At 42.5% G+C, this 19,918-nt stretch overlaps 1 protein-coding gene across 2 annotated transcripts in view; it reads left to right on the top strand.

Annotated features, from left to right (window-relative positions):
• Nucleotides 1-19,918, top strand: part of PRSS12 (serine protease 12) — a 93,564-nt gene that overhangs the window by 7,736 nt on the left and 65,910 nt on the right. For both annotated transcript variants that reach the window (XM_053255037.1, XM_053255038.1), the window contains exons 2-3: nucleotides 9,543-9,681; nucleotides 15,682-15,860. In XM_053255037.1, the coding sequence (XP_053111012.1) occupies nucleotides 9,543-9,681; nucleotides 15,682-15,860 (318 nt within the window). The remainder of the gene's footprint in view (nucleotides 1-9,542; nucleotides 9,682-15,681; nucleotides 15,861-19,918) is intronic.

Below are 19,918 nucleotides of genomic sequence, written 5' to 3'. Positions count from 1 at the left end.
AAGCCAGTTGTTCCAAACCTGGGTTCCTCCAGATGTTGCTGTAGTAAAACTCCCATTACCCCCAGCCACAATAAATTGTAGCTAGGAATGATGGGAGTTGTAGTTCAGCAACATCTGGAGGAACCCAGGTTGGGAACCACTGCAATAAGCAATCCTTTGTTAGCTTGAGAACAATATTAACTCCTCCATACATTTTGTAGAGGTGGTGCAGAGCACCTGCCCATGTGGGGCAAATAGTTACGGAATTCTGAAAGGAGCAGATCTTGCCTTTTTATTTGGACAAAACAAGCTTTATATAAAATTACGATAGATTGCAATTTTGATATAATACAGTAATCATATCAAACTAAATTAGACCTCATGAATTTAATGTTTGCTATGTATATAAGTATCCTAGTAAAACAGTCTTCCAGTTTGCAAGCATTTCTCCTATAACAAAGAATGATCATGACACTCCCTTCATTCTGACTGGAAAAGATGCTTTGTTTTGAGCATGTGATAGTATTGCTTCCAGGAACCTCTAAAAACACAGATTCTAGGAGACTGAATGAAATAGATGAACAAAGATACCTTGTGCAATTTTTTTCATGGTTTTTGATTACTTAAGCAAGTTTTGTGGAAATGCGACATGGATAGAAATGCAGTGAATTGAAATAATATAGCTTGTTCCTTCATCATTCTGTGAAAATCTGGATTTTCTATCTGTAAAAGTACTTGAGAAAACTGCCAAAGTTTGTTGGAAGGCATCATTTCCCATACTTTTCCACTAGAGTTCCCCCACATTTTCTGGGAAATTAAGGATTTCCCCCGTGTTGTTTTTTTTTTTTAATTTAAATTCTGGTAGTGTGAGCAAGGTCTAGAACCTACCTGCAAAATGGCATGTTTCTGTTTTTCATGGCTTGGTCTGGGAGTTTCATGTCATAACAAATATGGAAATCTCATTGAAATAAATGAAAATTGCATCTTTTTAGCCCTGTGTGAGATTGCATCCTTTAGCCAGTGGGACTGATTTTCCTGTCTTGTATTTTTATGAGATTGCTTTGAATGCCAATATAGTAGTATCTTAACCTTTTTGAACATGCTATTATGAACTGTTAATTTGAACAGTATCTGAAGATCTGATGCCTAGACATTGCAAGATCCTGAAAACTGAAAATGACTTCCTTGGTTACCTTTATCCAACATAAATGTAATAGTAGACCTTTGAGACCTCTGAGATGTGGCTTTCCGTCATGCGTAGCTTTCCTCTGATCTTTCTTTCACAAAATCCAGCCATAATTGCATAATGGTGGGAATAGCTGGGGGTAGGGGCAGAATTTTTAGCAAAAGCTGTAAATGGGAAGAATATAAGGAGCCCTTCTCTCCCTTGCTGGTTTTCTTCAGCAGATTGCATCCTCTGTGGCTGCATTTGTAAAAGACGATGTTGGGTAGGAGCTAAAACCAACTGAGTTTGGCCTTGAGTGCAAAGAAATGAGGAAAGAAACTAAATTATAGTTTTAAAAGATCTGTCATCCCAGAATTCAGTAGTATTGGAGCATGGGAAGAGATTTGCATCATTAGCTTAAAATATTTTAAGGTGTAATTTTCTTGCTCAAAGCCAATAAGAATTTTGCTATCAAATGGGTGAACTGGATTGGATTCTAAATTATATATTACCTTTGTGTGTAAATCAGCTGGAACAAGAAAAATCCCTCTCTATTCCAGCAGATGCATATTCATGAATAAAAGATAGTTTAGGAGGAAATAAATTATGAACATATGCTAATAGCGATAATTACAAGTTGTCTGGCAACATGGTCTGCTGACGTCTCATTGAAATGAAAGGCTGCTGAGTATGTGTACTGTTCTTATGAAACATTCTGTTTTATTGCTGCTTCCCTCATAAACTCTAAGTAATCTTATGTAGATTTAACTAAGTGTTTATTCAGAAACAACTCCATTTCCCCTTTCTCTTTCCCCCACACTTTCTACAGGATCTCCACTGGGACAAACGTCTCAACAACACAACATAAAAGGTTCCTGGATAGAATACAACACATCCCTCCCCTTTATAACAACCAGAATTGAACTGATTTAAAATTAAGTGACAAAGTCTTGAAGTCTTTTAGGTGGTCTCCTGTCACTCACAATTCTCCTAATTCTTGGGTTCTCTGGCACAGGAGCTGTTAGTGATGTTTTTTTTCCCCTTGTACAGAGGATTGTCCATCACTTTCATCAGCCTCCTCTGTGAGATAAAAACAAGGCAAGATCAAAGTCTTCTCTGGAGGTCAGATTCCCTTCTCTCTTTGCTCGTAGTATGCATAAAGTCTTGAACTGTTCCATTTCTTTCCATCATCCAGTATGACAGAATTTCCTCAGATTGTGGTTATTTGTTTTGATCTAGAATATTGGGAATATAATTTCTCAGTTTATAAGGCAGCCATAATCGAACAAAGTCCCTACCTGAAATGTTTGCTGTTTCGCACCCCATTTCTGATCCACATGCAATTTGTATTTTTGTGGCTTTTCCCTTATCCAGTCATGAATTTCTGCATACTCAGAGTGAGATGGCATGGAAAGCCCTATCAGTTGTTGCTATTGGATAAGTTTGGTGGTAGCTTTGCATCCTCTCAGCAGTTCAAGAGGTGATTTTCCTATAGTAGAATGAGGAGTAGTTCAATTAGCAAATAGAGTTTCATGGATTGCCTCTTTTCAGGGTTGTTGTTGCGTAGTAGCCAATGGTAAATTTTCCTTCACTAACCTGTTCATTCTTTCCACTAAGCCATTCCTTTGAGGGTGGTACAAGGAAATAGTCTTGTGTTTTATCCCAAGGTTATGCAAGTATTACTTTTTTAAAATGACGTAAGCTGTGCCTCGTTGTCAGTCACTAGTTTTTTAGGAATACCTTCTCTCACAAAAACGTCATCCGTGAACTCGATCACCTTGTTTGTAGTAATGTTGACAGCAAATGAAACTTCTGGCCACTTGGAATAGTAATCCACCATCACTATAACAATGTTTTGTTTTGCAGGTTGGTTATCAAAAGGCCCCATTATATCTAGAGCAGGTTTTCCCTAGAGACCATTGGGATACTTTACTGGAGTCAAGGGAGTGGTAAAAGTCTTCTGTGATTTGTCAGATACAGCACAAGCCATACAGTGCCTGATTACATTTTCAATGTGTATGTTCTTACCAGGCCACCAGAAATGTTCTCTGATTCTCTTTTTAATTAAGCTCATGCCCAGGTAACCTTTGTGGGCAATGTTGAGCACTTCTGCTTGTAAGAAGGTTGGCACCACCAAACGATCAGTCTTTAGCACCAGCTCATTGAGAAGGGACAGGCATGCATACATGGTTGATGGTATTCAGGTACCTTGTTTTTGCATGGCCATCCATTAGCTATGTAAGGTTTAAGTTCAGTAAGCTCTGGAAGAGCACTGAGGACCGCTTTGCAGTCAGGTGACGTGATCACTCCATGAGTGGATGAAAGTATTTGCGCAGTTACTACTCTTTCATCTTTGTCTTCTGAGATCTCCTCTTTTCCTGGAAGTGGAAGTTGAGATAAGCAATCTGCAGTTGTATTCCGAAGACCTGGAAGATATACCACCTGGAAATCAAAATTCATTTCTGATGATCCATTTGGCTATTCTTGGGGCCACTCGACTTGATCCCCAAGTAGTAAATAAGGCAGATAAGGGTTTATAGACTGACTGTAAAGTGAATGTTCTGCCCCACAAGTTAATTCTGAAGTGCTTCACTGCCCAGAAACGTGCTAGAGCTTCTTTTCAATGACAGAATACATCTTCTCTGAAGCAGTAAGCACTCTGGAAGCAAAGGCGACTATAACCTCCTTGTCCTCCTTTTGCTGGGTCAAGACAGCACTCAAACCATATTCAAACATCAGACATCAGTGGTTACAATAGTGTGCCTGTTAGTGTCAAAAGAAATCATCCATGATCTTATTGTGGATGATTAAGCTGACCTGGTATGTATTACAGAGACCTGGATGAGGGAGGCTAGTGTTCCAGTTTGGACCCAGCTTCTCCTGGCAGGATACTTTGTTGTAGAGCAGGTGAGAGGATGTGGACAGGGAGGAGGAGTGGCTGTGGTTCATAAGAATAATATATCCCTTATCAGGGTTCCTGTCAGGAATTGGCCTATATTGAATGTGTATACCTATGTCTGGAGACCAAGGATAGACTGGGACTTCTGTTAGTGTACCGTTCACCCCGCTGCCCGAGTCCCTAACTGAGCTGGCTGACTTGGTTGAGGAACTGGTGTTGGAGTCTCCCAGACTAGTAGTTCTGGGGGACTTTAATATTCACTTTGGAACCAATTTGTTAGGATCAGCTCAGGAGTTCATAGCGACGAGGACAACTATGGGTGAATCTCAAGTGGTCTTGGGACCAATGCACTTTGCTGGTCACATTTTTGATATGGTTTTTTGCTCTGATCAGGAAGGTGTTCCATAGGTGGGGACCCCTGTGATTTCCTCATTGTCATGGACAGACCACCATCTGGTTAAGGTTGGGCTCACAGCTTCAACCCTCCTCCACAGGGGTGAAGGACCTATTAGGATGGTCTGCCCAAAAAGGCTATTGGATCCTATAGCATTCAAAGAAGCCTTGGAAGGCTTTAAGGTTGGTTCTGCCAGCAATTCTGTTGATGCCCTGGTTCAGACTTGGAATAATGAACTTACTAGGGCAGTAGATATGATTGCTCCTAAGCGCCCTCTCCAACCCACTTCTGAATTAGCTCCTTGGTATACGGGAGAACTACGGGGGCTAAAGCGACAAGGTAAGAGGACTCGAGCACAAGTGAAGAAAGACTCAGCTCAAATCTGACAAATTACAACACAGAGCGCATTTAAAGATCGATGCTCTGGCAATGCGTGCAGCAAAGAAGCAGTTCTTTTCTGCCCACATTGCTTCTGCAAGCTCACATCCAGCTGAGTTGTCTAGGGTTGTAAGAGGGCTCGTATGTGCCCCTCCTCCCCGAATGAGTATTTGGATCCATTTGGATCCATTGTGACATTTTAAATGATTTTGGTTTTTTGGATAAAATCTCTCATACTAGACTCTACAGTTACTGCAGAGTCTACTGTGGAGTTGTCCAGCAGCTCCTCTTGTGTGTTAAATTGGATCAATTTCAGTTTGTGACTCCTGAGAATGTGGACACTGCACCTTACCACCTGTTCTCTTGACTCTTGCCCAACATGACTTATACAATCTAGCAGTGAGTTTATTGGAGAGGGTCTTGTTAACATCATTAATGCTTCTCTGAGGGAGGGCAGGATGCCTCCTTGTCTCAAGGAGGCAAATATTAAATATTAGGCCTGCATTAGATCCCTCAGAATTAGGCAATTATGGGCCTGTCTCCAACCTTCCATGGTTGGGCAAGGTGATTGAGAGGGTGGTGGCGTCTCAGCTCCAGGCTGTCTTGGGGAAGTGGATTATCTGGACCCATTTCAAACAGGCTTTCTGGCAGGCTGGAGGTTGAGATGGCTTTGGTTAGCCTGTTGGATGATCTCCAATTAGTAATTGACAGGGGGAATGTGACTCTGTTGATCCTTTTGGATCTCTCGGTAGCTTTTGATGCTATCAACCATGATATCCTTCTGGGGCACTTGAAGGGGTTGGGAGTGGGAGGCATGGTTTTGCAGTGGTTCCGCTCCTACCTCTCGGTAGGTTCCAGATGATGTCGCTTGGGGACTGTTGCTCTTCAAAACAAGAGCTCTGGTATGGAGTATCGCAAGGCTCCATACTGTCTCCAAAGCTTTTTAACATTTACATGAAACCGCTGGGAGAAATTATCAGGAGATTTGGTGCAGGGTGTTATCAGTATGCTGGTGACACCCACATTTATTTTATATATTTATTTATTGTTAACTTTGTATGCCCTTTCATTAAAATAATTTCAAGGTGGTTCACATGTAAAAATTAAAACAAGACTACATTTCTCCATGTTATGCTGGCCTTGGGCCGAAATAAACAAATACAATACAATATTTCTCCATGTCAACTTCACCAGGAAATTGCCTAATTTCCCTAAATGCTTGTCTGGAGGCAGTAATGGGCTGGATGAGGGAGAACAAACTGAGGCTAAATCCAAGCAAGTCGGAGGTACTCATTGTGGGAGGTTGAGACTTAGGAAGTGGTTTAGATCTGCCTGTTCTGGAAGGGGTTGCACTCCCCTGGAAAGAGCAGGTATGTTTTCTGGGAATACTTCTGGGACCAAACCTCTCCCTGATTTCTCAGGTTGAGGCAGTGGCCAGGAGTGCTTTCTATCCACTTTGATTCGCCAGCTACGTCCATTCCTGGAGATAAATGACCTTTAAACAGTGGTGCATATGCTGGTAATATCCAGGCTTGACTGCAATGCGCTTTATGCATTGCAGGCTTGCTGCAATGCGCTTTACGTTGGGCTGCCTTTGTATGTAGTTCGGAAACTGCAGTTAGTACAGAATGCAGCAGCCAGGTTGGTCTCCAGGGTTGCTCGAAGAGATCATATTGAAAAAGACCCTCTGGGGTAATGAAGACTGTGTATTTGCAAGAACATTTGAGCAAAGGAATTTGATGATAGGCCAAAGACAAGTCCATAGTTGTGAACACTGAGGCCTCTTTTAGAGTAAGCAGTATTTCATTGATGCTGGGTAATGGATGACAATCCATTATCATCTTGGAATTCACAAATCTATGCGCATTTGAAGTATACAATTTGATTTCTGAACAAGAACAATGGGAGAGACCCATTCTGATTAATCAACAGGCTATATGATGTCAGTATGCTGTAGTCTTAAGAGCTCCTCTCCACTGTTCCCTCTAAGGTGCATGTGTACGCGCACACATGTTTCCAGGCTCCTGTGCATCAGTTTCTGGCGGGTGTGAAGTCTCTGCTGTGAGTGCCGCCCAACTGCTTGCACCCTGTTTCTCCACCTCCCCGGCAGGGCAGTATTGCTGAACCCTTCTCCCCTGGCTGTGCCACGGCCACAGCTTCCTCCTCCCTGCCCCACCCCCAGCCAGTTCTCTTCCCCCTCCAGTTCCGGCTGCATATCTCATGAGATCTGTGATGGAACAGCCAGAGAAGGACTGGAGGCAGCAGTGGCTCCCCTGCCAGCCCAGAAAGAGACTGGAGCTGGGAGTTTGGGTGGGGGAAAGACAGGAGGCAGTGTGAGCGACTCCCCACTTCGGTAGCTTATTTGCATTTGCATTTTTTCATTAGCTAAGGATGGGTAGTGTCCACTCACTTCATTTCTAGACTTCAGGATGTACATACTATAAATTCACTTGAGCTTTGTGAAGTGTTATTTGGTTATGGTTAAGTATGAACCAATGCATTCTTTGCCCTGAAATAAACTGTCGGCATCTGAGTCATGTATATTATTATATGGGTCACTGCAAAAGCTATGTAATCCATGTGATTGTTTTCTAATTCCAGATTGAATTAGATGAGAGATAAAATATAGTATTCATGCAGTGATACATTTGTGTGTGTTAAAAGTTTTTGGTTTTTGTTTGTAAAAATAAATTGTAAATTCTAGATAACTGGCATTTCTTGTATACTCTCAACTGGATTCTGTCTAAAACATACTCTTTTGTTACAATGTATCAAGGAATATCTGATACTGAGATTAAGTAGAAATAGAAGATAATTGCTAGCATTTCCACTCCTTAAGATCTCGGGGGGCTATGGTCTCACTTGTGTCTACCATACAGCGACAAGGATATAGAATACGGACCATTAAGGAGAAGGAGAAAATGGAGTTGTTGGGAATAAACCTTTAGTTAATCTACATAAGATTTCCTTGCATGTATGAGGGAAGCAGCTATAAAACACATTACCTTTTTCAGCAGGATTTGATGATTTTGTTCATTGTAATGTTGTGGTGTTATAGTGCTTTATATGTCGATTGTTATGTTGAATGCTTTGAGCTTTATGAGATGCATGCAGTTCATTCCACTTGTATGTAATGCTTATGTCAGACTCTAGTTACAATAGAAAGCACATTTGGAAATAACCACTGTGACCGGCTCCCTCCCCTGCCAGGCTTACATGCTTGGCAACAAGGTAATACTGTACAACTAGGCTTCCCTGAATGGAGTTGGGTGAGAGCACATCATCATGGTGCTGAATCCATTCATCATATTATATTCTACATGAACTTCCACTACAAAGCTATTTCAAGGTCTGCCTTTGGCGGAGGGGTGGGTGGGAAACAACAATTGTGTGAATTTGTCTTGAAGCAGCTGTTTATATCCATTCTACTTTTGTTTTAAATTTGATTGTCAGTACCATGTATTAATGTTACAAATGTATAGTCTACATTATGGGGAGTGGAGTATGGTGGTACCTAGACCAGCCAGTTCTAATACCAAGCTTCATGCTAGTGAAGAGTCATATTGGCTGAATATAGCAAAGAAAACCTCTTAAAACAATCTGGTACAAGAATATGGCTGGCATGGCTTATACCAAATAGGGCAGCCTGATTATGAGGTGGGACAAAGCTGGCTGCTTCAGGTGGCAGATCTTGGGCCAGTTCTTAGAGGTGGCAGGACAGCTCAATCAGCACCCTCCTTCTCCTGTAGAGGCTGGGTAGGAGGTAAAATAGCACCAGACTGCTCTTCCTCTTCTTCTTCCCTTCCTAATAAAAAAGAAAAGAGAGGGAGAGATCTGAAAAAAGGAAGGATTTGGTGTGTGAGGGGGGCTGGCCCATCTGCTAGGCGAACTAGGTGGTCGCCTAGGACACCAAGCAGGGAGAGGCACTGACAGCCTGGGCCACGTGCTAGCCCCATGAGCTAAAAGTAAAGTCCATTGGGGTTTGGATGCTTGCCTGCTGCCCTGCCGCTGATAGCCACAGCAACAAGCAGGATGAGGAGAGCATTCAGTGGGTTGGAGGGTGCTGCCACCTGCTTCTTCTGCCTGCTCAGGTGCCCCTCCATGGATGGGCGCTTCCCATCTCCATTGCCTACCTGCCCATCCTCATTGCTCTCCTTGCTGGCTGCCTCTGCCTCTCCTACTGCAGATCGGACCTGCCATGGAGCATTATAATTGACAGCCAGCTTGCCATGGCACATTATAATGATGTAACCGCATTGCACAGCAGTGCCATTGTAACAGACTGTGGCAGGCTGGTGGCAGTGGCAGGAAGAGAAGGCGGAGGCAGAGTAGTGAGAAGAGCAAGTGGGTGGCCAGGTGCATGACAGGGACCGCCTGCTCAGATAATGTGAGATGCACACCTGTGTGGGCAAAGGGGGCAGGGTTTGCCTACATGGGTGAGGGGTTGTAGGTGAAGGGAGCAGGGGGTGGTGCCATAGCTAGGCTTCACCTGGTGTGCCAGAAATCTTTGGGGTGTGATTTGTACTGGGAACAGGAGAGAGAAAGTAGGGATGCCATTTGGTGCTTTGCTTCAAGCAGCAAAACATTCATAGGCTGTCACCGATACCAAAGCAGTATAGCAGTTTCACCTCTCTGCCACCTCTCCTTTGCAAAGGATTGTTGTAGATGCTGCCAATGTCTGTTGTGAGATTGAGCTAAAAATGTGTTTCCCCCCCCTTTTGAATCAGGGTCAGTGAGACTTCGAGGTGGCAAACACGAGTATGAAGGCATAGTTGAAGTTTATCTGAATGGAATATGGGGAACAATCTGCAGCAGTCACTGGGATGATACAGATGCATCAGTGATATGCCAACAACTTGAACTTGGGTAAGTTTGCATTGATTATAAATGGCATTTTCAAAAGCTATTCAAGCTGTAGAGGTGTAATGGTGTCTGTTCTGAATTGCCTATAACTGTAACATTACAGTGGTATTGGCATTAATATTTTAGGAAAAAATATTACTATTTGAGGAAAGAAGAACAGTTAATGTGTGCAGGGTGGGCAATTAATTACTTTCACATAAATCCAGTGGTTTTATAATTATAACCAAATCTCTGTATTTCTGAAATATCCAGTTTTAATTTTAAAATGTAATTTTCCAAGTGTTATGGTTGCGGAGAGGGAAACTTGAATTATGATTGTAGTGTTCTCTAAAGACTCCCCCTGCCCCATGTAGAATATTAATTTTTAATGATCGATTAAAGAAATAATCTTATGATCCTGATCTAGCGATTGATTTTTTATTTATTATTTATTAGAGAAATAGCCTAAAATGATTTTTGAAAAATTGTTGTAGGTTATCAAAAAGCTTCTGTACCTTTTAAATTATGCGTGTTGCAGCCTATGAAATGGGATCTAGCAGGACTAGATGATCAGCGGAGCGTACTGGAGCAATTGCTCATGTCTGCCAACCCCTGTTCTTATTTTAAAAGTGCAAAACTCTGTGTTTTGCTTATGACTGCAAAGAGAGCTTGGAAATTGGTGATACTCAGCTGCTGAAGTTCCAGCTAAGCTTTTTCAGTGTCCTCCTTCAACATACAGTCCTTGCCCTTCTTCTGTACCTTTGTCCCTAGTGCCCATTTTATCTCTGTGCTGCTGCTTTCTTCAGCTCTAATTCCAACTGGTTTCTGAAATGCTGTAAGGTGATACTTAAGGTCAGTAGCGCTGAGGTGCTGATCAGGGCTTGGGATCTGGGTTGATAATCATGTACACATTACAGATCTCCCACACAGAAGTAATTTCTTTAATTCAAAATAGATTATCTAGACCCATTTCAAACTGGCTTTAGAATGGGCTATGGGGTTGAGACAGCCTTGGTCGGCCTGATGGATGACCTCTACCTGGGAATCGACAGAAGATGACCTCTACCTGGGAATCGGCAGAGGGAGTGTGACTCTGTTGGTCCTCTTAGATCTCTCAGTGGCGTTCGATACCATCAACCATGGTATCCTTCTGGGTTGCCTGGGGGAGTTGGAAATAGGAGGCACTGCTTTGCAGTGGTTCCGTTCCTATCTCTCGGGTAGATCCCAGATGGTGGAGCTTGGTGACAGTCGCTCCTCAAAGCAGGAGCTGTTATATGGAGTCCCCCAGGGCTCCATTCTGTCACCAATGCTTTTCAATATCTACATGAAGCCGCTGGGTGAGGTCATCAGGAGATTTGGTGCTGGGTGCTATTAGTATGCTGAACACACCCAAATCTACTTCTCCCTTTCATCTTCAGGAAATGGCACTCATTTTCTAAATGCCTGCCTATAGGCAGTAATGGGCTGGATGAGGGATAACAAATTGAAGCTGAATCCAAGCAAGACGGAGGTGCTCATTATGGGGGCTCAGAATCTGAGGGATGAGTTAGATCTTCCTGTGCTGGATAGGGTTATACTCCCCCAGAAGGAGCCAGTGCAGCTTGGGAGTACTCCTGGACCCAGGCCTCACCCTGGTATCTCAGGTGGACACCATGGCCAGGAGTCCTTTCTATCAGCTTCAGCTGATTCGACAGCTGCACCCAGAGGATAAACTCAAAACAATGGTGCACCAGCTGGTAACCTCCCGGCTTGACTATTGCAATGTGCTCTACATGGGGCTTTCTCTTTATGTAGCTCGGAAACTTCAATTAGTTCAGAATGCGGCCGTCAGATTGGTCTCTGGGGCAACCCGGAGAGACCATATTACGCCTGTTTTGAAACAATTGCACTGGTTGCTGATATGTTTCCGGGCAAAATACAAAGTTCTGGTTATTACCTTTAAAGCCCTAAATGGCTTAGGCCCGAGTTACCTCAGAGAGCACCTTCTTCTGCGTGATCCCCACCGCACATTAAGGTCATCTGAGGAGGTTCGTCTCCAGTTACCACCAGTTCGTCTGGTGGCAACTCAGACGCGGGCCTTCTCTATAGCTGCTCTGGGGCTGTGGAAATCCATAATTTGAATTCTCTATTAGCCTTCAGGAGAGCCCTTAAAATGTATTTATTTGGCCTGGCTTTCCAGGGTTTTTAAATGGGTTTTAATATTGTAACTCAGTTTCAGGGTTTTTAATTACTGCAATTGTTTAATTGTTGTTTTAAAATGTGTTTTAAATTGTTAATTGTTTTTTGGTTTTTTTTGTCTTAGCTCTTTACTGTTTTAATGGTTTGTTTTAATTGTAAACTGCCCTAAGCCACTTTGGAAGGGCAGTATAAAATCAAATCAAATCAAATCAAATCAAACAATAAATAAATAGAGCATGAAACCTGTATCTAGATAATGATGAGAGAGAGTGTGTGTGTGTTTTGTTCCATATACACACAGCAAAATGCACTTGCACCTTTGCTAGACATGCTAATTCACATGTGGGTTGCCTCCAATTTCTTGCTTGGATATCACTATCATGTATGCATATAGAACTGGCCCTCAGTTATACATTTCATTGAATGGCATTTATCTGCAGATTACTTGTGGCAGGACTGCACAAATATGAGACCTTAAATATTTATGGTCTTGGGTTGATTCCCTGTAGTGTTTTGTATAGTGGAACTAGTTCTCTCTAGAGTAACTTGTATCCACCAGTTCTTGCCTTGCCTAAGGAAGAGTGACTATTTCAGTTTATTGGTATGATGCTTTTAGAATCTGAAGATAATCTGAAGGTGATAAAATATTTTAGGTAAGGAGGGATATCTTGTGAATAGGCTACGAAAGCAGCACTTTTCAAGGACTGTTGTTTAACTGGGATGGGCCATTTGTGACGTTCCAACAGTTGCCCAGGCCTGACCCAGCCAGTTGTGCTCTCCCTTTAAAGGACATTGTTTCTCCAAGACATAACTGTTGCACTGTAAGGATAAACAACTTTTGTGAGTGGGTCCACACATGGTTTAAGAGGATCTTAATGGCAGCAGCACATTCATTTTCCTGACCTGTGTGGGGAACTGCTTACCAGATGGAGCTGTGTCCACACATTTGCATCATAAGTGGGCAGGTGGTTATGCATATAAAATGGGCTCAAGTATATATGTAACAGAGAAAAGCCCACAGCAGAACACTTCTGGGTAGGGCATGGGATTGTCTTGCTTCCTGTCTTGTGGTCCATCAGAGCTCTCCACATTTTGGAATAATAGCTCACCCTTTGTCACATGATGGGATTGTTGGCAGATGGAAATTTAAAATAGTAAACCTCCCCTCAGAACAAGTATTGGAATAATTGTATTCTGTGTACCGTGTGCTGGTAGAATTGGGATGGGAGAAGGATGTCCATCTTAATGCATGGGAGAGATGGGCCAGAGAATCCTGAAGACCCAATATGGTCAATGGAAGAGCACCCCTCAGCTAGGGACTTCTGAATTCTTTTGAAAAACTTTCTCTGAACTTAAATGGAATCCTGGAAAAGATATCCCTGAAACATTTATCTCACCTCACAAAGGAAGACTGTGTTACAGGAGGAAGCTTTGGACTACTACATATGTTCTATGTGGATAGCACTTTCTTGCTAGAAATGTCACACATCTTTATCTTTTTCTATGTGCCTTATGAATTCATGTTCATACAATGAGATAGGGTGTGTGTGTTTTGTTTATCTTGGGATTATCAATGTGCAGTTTGCATACAGCTTTCTGTGTGAAAGTGCTATCTGACTAGGACATTTAAAATGCTTAACATGGTTCTGCATATCATTTTCTGGAGAGCAAGGTGATTATCCTAGCCTTCACCACTTTTCATCCTATGTTCCCTTCACAGTCAGATACCTCTTACAGAATGCAAACCAGGAAGCTCTGCATTGACGCTGACTCTCTTGTAGTCACTCGTACCTCCAGCCCTGATATTATTTATTATTTTATATTTTTATATCACCCTTTATCCTGTGACCCCACAGCGATTAACATGATAAAAGCAATAATAAAGTTCAGTTCTGTTAAAGAAAATGCAATAGAGAATTCAGTCTCCTGTAGTGATAGCACTATGGTGGGAAAAACTATAGCAGCTGAAGTCGTCCTATACTACTGTTATAAGGGAGTCCTGTCTCATGTTTAATATAACACATTTGCTATATCCCACAAATAAGAGTGTATTTTGTTTTGTACTCCCAACCTTTTTGTTAAGTCTTAGTGGTTCTGTTTAAAATATCTGCACTGTTAGATTAACTAGAGATTACTCCCCTCTTTAAGAGTGGGCTGTTTGAACTGACTCTAAGCTGTTTTATAATGTCGAATATTAATCTGCACAGCACAACCAACTTATATAAATATGTGGATTAGATGAGATCAAAGTTCTCCCCATCTGGAGGCTGCAGTTTTGCTTATGGTTTCAGCTGTGTGTTACGTGCCATTTCTTTATCTGGTTTTCATATAAGCATGCATATCTTTACTTCCAGATTTCTCAAGGTGTGAGCAGTATGGATGATCTGTCAGCAGGTTCTCTTTCATTTTGTGTTTGAATATTGGGATAATTTCCAGTGAGCAACTCATTTTCATTTAAAAATTGGGAAAATGTATTGTTTCTAGAACCTAGGTTTTCCCCTCTTGTCTGATTAGTTTTTGCATACTGCCTGTTCCTGAGTGCAAAGATGTGGTACAATGTATGCCAAAGGTTGAGAGAAGAGATGCCATCTGTTTGCATTCCTTTGGAACTCTGCAGCTTTCTGCAAATCTGGAACTGGTGTGTACTGTGTACCCCCAACATGGGGCTTATCTATGGAACATAGGAACATAGGAAACTGCCATATACTGAGTCAGACCATTGATCTATCTAGCTCAGTATTGTCTTCACAGACTGGCAGCAGCTTCTCTAAGGTTGCAGGCAGGAGTCTCTCTCAGCCCTATCTTGGAGAAGCCAGGGAGAGAACTTGAAACCTTCTGCTCTTCCCAGAGCGGCTTCATCCCCTGAGGGGAATATCTTGTTGTGCTCACACATCAAGTCTCCCATTCATATGCAACGAGGGCAGACCTTGCTTAGCTATGGGGACAAGTCATGCTTGCTATCACAAGACCAGCTCTCCTCTATGGCTTCTAGAGTTCCTAGGGTGTGTGATCCAAAGGCATACATTCATTGTGCTCCAGAGGCACAGAGGCTTCCTTATCAGCAGCTTCCCCTACTGGATCCCAAAGCTGTTTTTAGAACTCTTATGCAGGGGTGACCTTTTCATGAATCACCTCAGGCAGCAGATTACTGGGCTTCAGCAAGATGCCGTCTACCATCACCATTGGAGCAGCTCCTGGGGACCAATCTGGCCCTTGCCGGCTTTATAAGGAGTGTCTCTCCTCCTGTTCATTACAAAGCTTGCAAGCAGCACAAGGAGAGAAGAGGAGGCTCCTGGCAACCTTCTCTCCTCCCTGCCCCCCCCCATGCATTTCCAATGTTTGCAAGGGTTGCTTTTGACAGGGGGCTGTCCCCCACCAGGGGCATGGGCCAAGGCAGCATTTGGCACTTTCCCTCAAGTACTGGAATACCTTGGGTGGGCCACCCCTAAAAGAGACAGTTGAGGGTTGACATTGAAAGTTGCCACTTTGGAAAGTCATTGGGGGAAAAACCAAACACGTGCATTTTTGTTGTTGTACTGTATTGGCTGCTCTTCCTTTTGTGCATGGGGGGGATTTAAAAAGCAGCCTTGGGGTTCACTGTAACAACTGCTGGAAGGGGAATGTTTAAAATAACTTCTAGTTTGCACCTTGAGCTGCATAATAAATATGATGCGTTCTGGAAGTTCAGAGGTATCCTTTGGAGTTTTCTATGTAAGAAGAGAAGAACAGAGACTACAGTGAAGCATCAGATCTTTAGTTTGGAATGATATTTTAACAAGTCATTTCTAATTGTCTTAGTCAACTGTCCAACTTCTTAACTGTCTGTATTTGTTGATCCTCCCATAGAGAAAGAGGCACAGCAAAGCACACCCCATTTCCTGGACTGGGCCTTATCCCTGTTTACTGGAGTGATGTACGTTGCCGTGGCGATGAAGAAAACATCCTGCTCTGTGAAAAAAGTATCTGGCAGGGTGGAATGTGTCCTCAGAATATGGCAGCTGCTGTCGCTTGCAGTTTTTCCCATGGTAAAACACAAATACATAGTTTGGTTTTGCATTATGTAAACAGCATATTTGTCATCTCAGATGAATCGATACACAATAGTTTGTTGAGATCTGCTGATGGTAGAGTACTGTCTCCCCCGCCCCCACCACCTGCTGCCACCCTTGCCTAAACTCCACTGTGTTTTGAAATTAGCAAGAAGTTGTATCACTTTCATGGTTTGAGACAGAGATGCATGGGCAGACTACATTATTTAGCATCTTGGGTGGAGTGAAAAAGGGCCATTTAGCAGTGGGAAATAGAGGGTCAAATTGGACATCTGATCTCAATTTTAAATCCAGATATGCTGCAGTCACATAGAAAATGGGAGCTACAGTCCTGTGCATGCTTACCTAGGGTAAACCTCATTGAATACAGTGGGACTTACTTCTGAATAAACGTGCATAGGATGTTTCTGTAAAGAAGTGAAGGGGGTACATGACTGTGGAATGCTGAACCCATACTCTGCTGCTTTCTTCCATGTAGCCTCATGAGGAAGAGTTTAGGACTTCTCACTTGTGTGCCCCTTTTGCTGCTGAAATCAGATATACCACACTGCTTTTTATGTGATTTGATTGTGGCAGACCCATCTTAAAACATGTGGCTCTGTCACCATCACTTTTAGTTTGGCCCTAAATACCTTTTGAAACTGCAAGTAATCCTGTGTAACAGAGGGTTTGAGTACACTGTCATAGGATATGTACAGAAAGGTCTACTTCAGGGATCAGAACTGTGTTTTCAGTGGCTCTTGTGCATGATGTGTGCATGCAATCCTTGGTGGATGCTACTGACTTTTCAAGGGATTGTCAAAAGGGTAGTTGTCTTCCCCTTGTCCGCTTCTCTGCATTCCTTGCCACTCCCCAGTCTGCTTTCATGGTGTCACAAAGAGAAACTGTTCTGTCTCTGCTCTTGGTTGTGTGATGTAACTGCTGAACCATTGTGGACTTCCCTATTATCTTTTAAGCTTTCCAAGAATTGCTGAACTAAAGCAAAAGCAGATTAATTTGACTGGTGCTCTTCAAGTTTAGGGGAATGTAGTTCAAAGTAGCATCCTTTAAGCTCCCTAAAATAGAACTCTCCTCCAGAGACTGCCCACCCCACAAAAAATAGGGGTTTCCACATGATGCACAATATCATAAATCGGGGAAGGAGGAGTGAGGCTCGCCTAGCTGCTTATGGGATGAGATCATGTCTCCTTGAGTTGCCTGCACCTCCTTAGAAAGGCCTGCCCCACCCTTTGAAAATGATGTCTTCAGTGTCAAGACATGCTGTGCTATGTTTGTGTGTATGTGCTTGCCTAGGCCAAAAATACTTGCCGATACGGCAGTTTTTCATCTTTTGAGAAAGTGCATTCTGTACTTTTCTTTCAGTTGCAGCATCTTTGGTGCACCAAATGATCAATGATATTTAAGTCATTCTTTTCCTCTGTGAGTTTGCCAGGCTAGAAGAGTGCACTGTGCTCACAGGCTTAATTACTTTCCCAGATAGTAACTGCACAGAGATGCAAAAATGGTTAAGGCACTGTGTTGTTCTTTGTCAAACCATGCTTCGAAGGGCCTTTCTGTAGCTACTGCTGCAGCCTCTGATATTTATATATGTGCAAACTTTTAATGCAAGAAATATTTCTTTCCCATTCAAGATAGTACGCATCAAAAAAGCTTCTTTAGTCTGCTTTGCGAGACCTTCTTGATTTGAAAATATTACAAAACTTGGTTCATTTGGGGAGGGCTGGAATAAAGTATGTTGAAATCTTCCTATAGTTCATGCCGTCATTCTTCTATCTATGGACAGTCACAGCATGTCTTTGGCCGTAATCATATCCAGAATCATATGGAGAAACTTAAGTGCGGATCAGGCTGAAATGTATATATTAAGCCAGCAATGATTCCCACAACCACAGCAACTCCTTTTCCTGTCACTGCCACCATGATAATTGGTTCATTTGTATGCATGTGTTGTTTGATACATACTTGCATTGCTCTGTGTATGTGTATGTGTGTGTCCAGTTGTGGACTAGGACTACCACTATGGACTAGAAAGAAACTGAAAGAACAGCTTTGGCCACAAGACATTCCCAGCCTTATCTGGGAGTTATTCACATATGGCTTCATGCCGTGGGGTATCTGAAGAGCGAATCTGCTTCGCAGCAGATTTGCAGATGTTTAATTCAGGGGATTAAATGGACGGTTCACATAGGGTTGGCTCCTCTCCACAATCCCTGTAGATCTTTTTCCTGTGTGCGTTCCCACAGCTTGCTCCAGCTTGCGCTGGTTTTTTTCTCCAACCAATCGCATCCCAGAGGAGGGGGTGAGAGAGCTTGTTGTTGTTGTTAGTTTGACAGCTGGTTATGGAAGAACGGCATGACAAGTTGCCTAGCAGCTGGATCAAACAACAGAACGCTTAACCCTAACCCTAACCCTGCCTTTTTGAGTGACTGCCTTCTTCACCTCATGCCCCCCCACCCCGGACACACCCCCCGGAACATTTAAGAGGCAGGGAAGTTTAAAGTAGAAATCATTGCTTTCTCTTTGCCATGAAGAAAAATGCAGCCAATGGAATCACCTCAGACACAAAGGGCTCAGGTTACATCTTGCATTTAACTTGGGAATTTCTCCTTCCCCTTCTGGACTCCCTCTACAGAAGTGTATCAATCTGCCACAACCCTTCCCCCCGCCCCAAGTGCTTGCAATTGCAAATTACTCAAAGAGCACACCAGACCAAGCTGTCAAATTCTCCTTTGCTGACACCTGGGTGGATTTCTGGAAATCCACCCAGCAAACAAAAAAAGAAAGAAAGCATTAGTTTGAAAAGAAGCCCCATCACACATCACAGAGAAACTTCAGGTCATAACAGGAGCCTTGGGTTTTTTATTTCTTTTAAAAGCCACTGAAAATAAAGGATTTTTAAAAGCCAGACATAATTTGGAATTATGAATGCGTAACTATGAATTGGGGGCAACAGAGTCTGGTCTGTACTGGTCCCTGATAGCTCTCAGCAACTTCAGGGTAAATGCAGCTAATATGTGGACTGGCACACTCCATTTTGGAGGAGATTCAAGGTAAAATCCGTGTGTGTAAAGCCTCCTGTAGACTGAACCTGAAACCTTCTGCCAGCAGAGCAGGTGCTCTACCATTCAGCTGTGGCTCCTCCCTTTTATTTGTATTGTTAATGAAGCTAAAATACCCAAGGGATCAAAAGCACCAGAGACCATGATGGAATGCATTTTTGAGAGGAATCCAGAGCTGGAACAATCAAATGTTAATAGTATAAACCTATAGTGTAAAGGTAGTATATATACTATTTACATATAGTATAAAGTATCACACGTTAGTATAATTATGGAACAAAGTCACAAGATGTCCACATGCAAACCCTGGTTAATTTTATTGTGGTTGGAGCAGGAAGCACGAGGGTCTCCATCTCATCTAAAATTCAAATTGTGCTTTAGTTGATCTCAGAATCCTGAGTGGAGACAGGTTGCGCACTGCTAGGGCAGGAAAATGTGGAAGTTGCATTTCAGATGAGATAAAGAACAGGAAACAAATGCTACTTGTGCTTTCTACTGCTTTCTTCATCATACCCTAAGTAGTGGTGAGCTGTTGGAAATTAATGAACTTCGTTTGAAGAGGCGGCAGGTTAGAGCAAAGAGTTGGTTTATTTATTTGTGTTGCCATTTGCCATTGTAAATGATTGTATTTCATGGTACATGAAGTTCCAAAATGCCTGCTTTCCAACAAAAGCATAAATTGTAAGTATGACAGTGTTACAAGTAATTTAGACATAATGACTGATTTAATTTTTAAATAAACTCAGCACAGAGAGAGAAATTATTAGTTTATGTAATCCGCATAATACTTTTCTGCTGTAATAATATGTAGATTTTTCAAGAGAGTTGTTTAGGCTTGAAGCACAAGTAAAAGCAAGTGAAGGGAGATATAAAGCCATATCTTGTTTAACCTGTCTGTGTAAAATGCACTGAGATCATCTAAGGATAGTTCTCATGCACCTTAACTATATTACAAGAGGGGGGGAAGGGAAGTTG

The sequence above is a fragment of the Hemicordylus capensis genome, chromosome 5 (genome assembly GCF_027244095.1).
Source record: "Hemicordylus capensis ecotype Gifberg chromosome 5, rHemCap1.1.pri, whole genome shotgun sequence".
Taxonomy (NCBI): Eukaryota; Metazoa; Chordata; class Lepidosauria; order Squamata; family Cordylidae; genus Hemicordylus; species Hemicordylus capensis.
This window is presented reverse-complemented; position numbering and strand designations above follow the sequence as displayed.